The 6,000-nt window shown below is 39.0% G+C and overlaps 1 protein-coding gene across 1 annotated transcript in view; it reads right to left on the bottom strand.

Annotated features, from left to right (window-relative positions):
• Positions 1–1,040: 1,040 nt before the first annotated feature.
• LPCAT2 (lysophosphatidylcholine acyltransferase 2) overlaps positions 1,041–6,000 on the bottom strand; it is a 28,142-nt gene continuing 23,182 nt past the window's right edge. The window contains exons 12-14 of the mRNA XM_059857121.1: positions 4,747–4,845; positions 2,931–3,072; positions 1,041–2,665 (exon numbers count right to left, since the gene is read on the bottom strand). Of these exons, the coding sequence (XP_059713104.1) occupies positions 2,454–2,665; positions 2,931–3,072; positions 4,747–4,845 (453 nt within the window). The 3' untranslated portion in view covers positions 1,041–2,453. The remainder of the gene's footprint in view (positions 2,666–2,930; positions 3,073–4,746; positions 4,846–6,000) is intronic.

Genomic DNA, 6,000 nt, shown 5'->3' with positions numbered 1-6,000 from the left:
GTTTAGTATTTTTAACCTTCTCCTTCTGTTTAGTTCCTGCTCTACTACTTAATGTAATGCCTGTTTATTGCAGACTGCTTTTAGTTTGGTCCTTTTAAAAGCTCCCTGAGGCACGATGATGCCTAGAAATTAATGTATTCCCTTCCCGCACACCCAGCAGATGTGTGTATATTGAGTTAGTGTCTCTAGTGTTTAGCTAATTTCTCTTCAGAGCGTGGTTGAATCACTGCTACATACCAAACCCATTTGTGGCCTTTCCTCTAACTACAGGGATAGGTAGATTTATACACATAATATTTTTAGCTGTTAAGTGCAAAGGGCTTGTGTGACTTGCAGATTTTTATAAAATCTCTAAACGTGCTGTGCTACTGGACAGCACAGCTCCTGCTGCTGAACGTGGCTGGATTCAGTAGGAGTGTGTGGATTCACCAGCCTTTGCATCCTAAGATCTTGAAGTGCTTTCCTTTGTCATCTTTGCCCACCCATCTTTTTCTTACTGGTTGGAATAGAAGTTATCTTTGAAGAGATTACTGCTGGTTGAAAAGCTGAGACTTTGGTTAACATGCTAGGTAAAAGCATCCTTGCTAAGAATTAACGTGTATTCCAGTTAACTGTATTCCTGTTTCTCCTTCTCCAATTGGGAGAAAATGCTCTCCTAATGTTCACAATACTCAAAGCCATGATTGTTACATCTCAGCTGTGGTTGAGGTCACTCATTTTACATGTAAACGGTGACACCTTATTTTCCATCAAAAAATGGCACTCTCTCCCCACGGATTTGCAGACCCTTTATCATAATCCCTCTTGTCAAGGTAGTCACCAGAAGTAAATCTTTGGAAGAGTATTGATCCTGTCCTGCTCTTCCAGTCCTACCATAAAGCAAAGTGCCACCATACAAGGAACTGAAAATGCCAATTTCAGGCTGCACTGAGTTTATCAAGGTAAGACACCTTAAGCATGATTTAATGGAAACTCCCCCCAGCCCCTTATGGTAGACCAAGTACCCTTCCCACTGTACTAAAAATAAAAAGACTCAGCTGTTCAAGTAAAGTCTTTCAAAAAATATATATTTATTTTAAGCACATGAAACATCAGGAGAGGCACAATTATAAACAGAGAAAGTAAAACATGGCAATGAACTTGTGGCCAGACTGCAAGCAATAACTTAGAGGCAGAGGTTACTATTTCACACAAGAGAACCTGCTGGAAGTTGGTTATTATTGGTACTAGACCATCTAGGCTTTGCTCATCTCAGTCTTAATTTGAAAATATCTTCTCCTTTCATCCCTTCCAAGTTTTTATTGAGACGTATTTGCCTAAATAGCTATACATTTTAAATACTGCATAAAGTGCATTCAGATAAAGGATGGATAAAGGTAAAGGCCCAATTTCCAGTGCAGTAGAGAGGACTGAGGCAAAATATATTCAAATCTCTGACTAGAAAGAGCTTGGTTTTGAACCAAGCCCCAAAAACACTGAGTAATGGCACAGTAATGCAAATATGGTTTCTAGGAGACAGCTTTAGATAGATACTAAGTACTAGAACTATGGCTGGACAGCATATTTGCCTTTCAAGCTTTGCAGAACAAGGTCACATTCCTCTGTTGATAATTGCAAGAATAAAAAAATATGCTGAAGTTTGAAATGCTCCTCCCAATGTGATCCTGAACAGTTGTTACTGTAAACAACATGTTATTTATTTTGAAATAGTCTATTAATTCTTAGGTCTTACTGACTGCATTTTCCTCTAGACTGTAAGCTGCTATCTTGGAATTCCAATTTGTTTTTTGTTGTTAGAAGTGCAGCCATTTCCATCTGCCACCAGCCTTTAGGCCTAAAGTGGTTTTTGTTAACATGACTGAACCAGCATGTCTTGTTCAGAAGCTCAGGCTTTCTGGTTCCCAAGTAGTTAAGGGCAATCTAAGGACAGCCAAAAAACAAAATCTTAAATTCTCAGCTTCCTGTAACTCATTTATGTGTTTCAGAAACTTGAGAATAGCTAAGTGATATTGCAAATTAGAACACACCAGCATAATTTTTTTCCCTTAAGTCATGTTGGGGATGTAGAGGAATTGAGCAGCACCAAAAATACCACTTGTTTTGAGACAAGTGGACTCCTCAGCCTCCATTCTGAGAGATCACTGCAGTGCTGGAGCCTTGTACCCCTCTTAGCACACCTGTTACTTTTGTGGAAGCATGAACTTGGAAGACACTGAACAACATTCCCAGTACCGTGATACTGACATTAAGGACTGAACAGTGGTTTTTCCCTTCCAATCAAACAGGAATAACTCCTTCTGATATGAAAAAAAAAAAAAGAAACCAAACAAAAAAAAAACCCCAGATTTTTTTTTTAAGTTGTAACTTGCATCTCTGCTTTACATCAGTTGTGCTTATGAATTGCTGGGGAAAAAAATTCTGTAGAATTCAAGAGCTGAATTATTTAACTCTTCTCAGTCATCCTTTTTGTCAGAGGTAGTTGAGCTATCTTCACTGTTTTCTGGACAGACTTTATTTCTTGCAAGTGGTGTTGTTTCTGAGACCAGGGCTGGTGGCTCAGTGTCGTGCTCCTCAAACATACCTAACTGGTGTCTCTGCAGATCTATGTAGGTAGTAAACAATGAAGCATATTCTGGATGCTTGAGTGCAAAGTTCTTGAACTCCTCTGAAAAACATTAAAAACACAGATAGAGTGCAGCAACAGAATCAAAGAAAATTTCAGTGCCTGCTTCTTTTACTGAAGCTGGTCTCAGGCTAGTTCCCTCTAAGAAAACACAGGAATATCACACAAAGTGTCTCAGTCTGTGCTTCAACAGTTCTCCCCAGAAACAAGGTATGAGAACAATGAGGGAATTTGAGGGAATTAAAAAAGGAAACTCCTGTCAATATGACTATCAGAGAATTCTTTCTAACAAAAGGATGTAACTTACCATAGGAGAGCTTCCCAGTTTCATCTGCATCTATTTCTTTAAAGAGCACAGAAACATCAAGCTCAGGCAGCCTCAGTGCTGACTGAATGATAGAAGCAAACTCATCTTCTGTTATAGTGCCATCCTCATCCATGTCAAAGAGCTGGAAGAGACAAAATGTGTAGAAATACTTTGGCATCACTTTGCCTATGAACCCTCTGTGCACATTAGCCGCCCACTGTGCCTTTCTAGCACTCAGCAGCTCTGTGAGCAATGTCTGGGATTTGAAGAGCCTGGAATAAGACTAAGCAGACACTTTGCAGTGCAATGTCCATGCTATAGCTGGGAATAGAACATTCTGCCAAAACGAACAAACAAACCTCACAGCACTGGTTCACTGATAAAAATAATACAAAACGGGTAAAACACAAACAAAGATGTGTGTTTATTGTCACCATGAGCTATGCTAAGAGTCTCCTGGATTCAGCCAGTCTATACTGCAACATCTTTGGTTTTAGTCTCCATTTTTGTTAGGTTATAGCACATCTGCTGTCAGATTAAACTTGCTATCGTAGTTTATTCTCTGACATAACTAAATTTTAGTGTATGTGATTGATCACTCACTAAGGAATTAATTGTAATTAACAAGGAATTCTGGTTCCTGGAATGCAGGCAGTTGATGTACACTGATCATCCCATCCTGCCCAGTGCAGTGACAGTAACCATCTGCTATGAATCACCCCTGGAGAAATACAAGGGATGGATGGCTGTAATTCTTAAATACTTGCTACAGGCAAACTTTGCCATTGTGAAAGAAAAGACATTTAGTGGCACAGAAAACAAGTAGCAAAAGGAACCCACAGTTCCATTTTAGACTGAAGCAGGCTTTTACCAGCTAAACAAGTTGTTTTGTGCTGAAACAGGAAATTAAAAAAAATTACCAATTTTATAATCAGCACACCTGTTAACATACTGAACAGTACAGTCTAGGAAACAACACAATGGAACAGCAACAATAGCTGCTAGGCTTGCTACTTCATTGGAATCTGTACTGATAAAACATCCCCAAAAATTAACAAATCACCTTGAAAAGCTCTAGTGCTTATCTGAAAAGAAGCCAGTGGATATAATGGATTACCAAAAAATCTCTGGTACTTCCCAAGTGTGCATCAGTACTAGGAAGCATCCAGCTTACAATGAACATGAGTGGCATCTCAATATGTTGTTCAATACAGTCCATAAGACCAGTAAAACAACTGGATCTGTGTCAGAGCTACTAAAAAAAGAGCCAAGGATTCACAGCATGGGCATGTATTGCCTGCATGTACCTGAGATGTGAAAGGAGCTACTACTCCTTTACTGCTTGTACTACCAGGGCACCAGAGGACGAGCCAGCAGCTCTTAGATGCAGCCCAGTTTTCAATGTGCCAGTCCTGAACAGCCCTTGATTTTTTTTTTTTATTCCTCCTCTTTGTTAAGAACAATGACTCTAGTGAAGCTTGACCCACAAGAGGATATTACTCCATCTATTGTGACATTGAAGAATCACAGCAGAAAAAAATCTCAGGCAAAAAAACTACAAGTGCTGCTGAATCATTTTTGGAGTTAGCCTGCCAAGTTACATATTCATTAGTGCCTTTAGATGGCTTTTGAAACCCTTCCCTAGGATGCCTGCAATTCTTCCCCTCCCTTTCACACTCTAAATGTCAATTGGTTTAAGAGAATTACTCACATTTGCATAACAGATTGAAGCTATAAACTTATGATTTGAAAGCTAACAGACTTACAGTCAGTGTTGATTTGTCAGGTTTGTAGATTTACACTAAATTGAACTTACCTCAAATGCCATCCGAATAGTCTCCTCTGTGTTGGCTGGGTTACAAAGGATAGACAAACCAATTACATACTCTCTGAAGTCAATGGTGCCATCTCCATTCTGTAACCCAAACATGCATGGCAGTAGTTATAGTTAATACTGCAAATCACTTTAAAAGCTCTTCTGTGAATCAAACACAATACATGCACTAAGACAGTTTACAATACTTGAGGTTTTGTTCTTCCTGGGAAAAAAACCTAAGAGCTCACTAAATCTGTAATACTAAGGCTGGAGTAGCAATATACATGTTTTCAACAGCCTTTTTAGTAGGAAATAAAGTTACTATGCTTGCAAGATCATGTTGTGACTAGTTCTACTAAACTCTAGGATGCTGGCTAAATTCCAAATGCTCTGGCACTCTGGTTAAGGAGAAATGATGTGGTTGCTGCCTGGGAAAAGAAACAGAAGTTAAACTGAAAATACAGGAAAACTTTAGGTGCTTGTATAACACCACAGCAAAAAGCACTTGCAATTGTCTTTCTATGCATATCTAACTGTGTTTGCAGCCTATGTACCCAAGAATATTGGAAGGAAGCAACGTGTGAGCTAAGCTCCAGTTCTCTACATGGAAGTAGAACATCAGAATTTGGCTATTTGTAGTTATGCTACACAAAGCAATCAAAACATAATGCAACCTTAACAACTCTTATTTTCTTTAAGGAAGCCAGCTTTCTGCTACTATTTTCCCTACAGCATGCTGTGGTAACTGGGGTTTTGTAATTGTATAGTATATATAGTTATATAGTGTATCTTAGACTTTGGAAAACAAGAAAGTTGCACTGCCATAAGTATATTTAGCTTTGCACAGGGACTGCAAGCCAGATGCAGTATAAAGCTTAAAGTACTACTGCATCAATACTTTAGAGGAGGTTATCACACTTTACCTCCTGCTCACTTTTCTATTACTCAGAGCCCAAATGGCACTATGTGGCACAATGGATAACTGAGTGCTTTTCCACTGAAGAACTGGAGGGAGGCTGAATGCCATTAGGAAGGAACAGGCCTCTTCTCTCTGGGATAGTATGAATATTTTTCTGTTTGCTATTAAACAAAGTGCAGGAGGAAAAAAGTCTGGGCACAAATTGTAAGTTAGTTTCAAGTAAAAGGTTTCTGCAAGTATACCAGGGAGGGTGTCTCATCAATTTGAAAAATACTATTTGCCAAGTGTAAGTGCAATATTTAGAAATCAAAGCTATGGAAATTTACAGACCAAAC

This window comes from Haemorhous mexicanus, chromosome 12 (assembly GCF_027477595.1).
Source record: "Haemorhous mexicanus isolate bHaeMex1 chromosome 12, bHaeMex1.pri, whole genome shotgun sequence".
In the NCBI taxonomy this organism is placed as follows: Eukaryota; Metazoa; Chordata; class Aves; order Passeriformes; family Fringillidae; genus Haemorhous; species Haemorhous mexicanus.
Note: the sequence above shows the minus strand (reverse complement) of the source record. Positions and strands in the feature narration are given on the sequence as shown.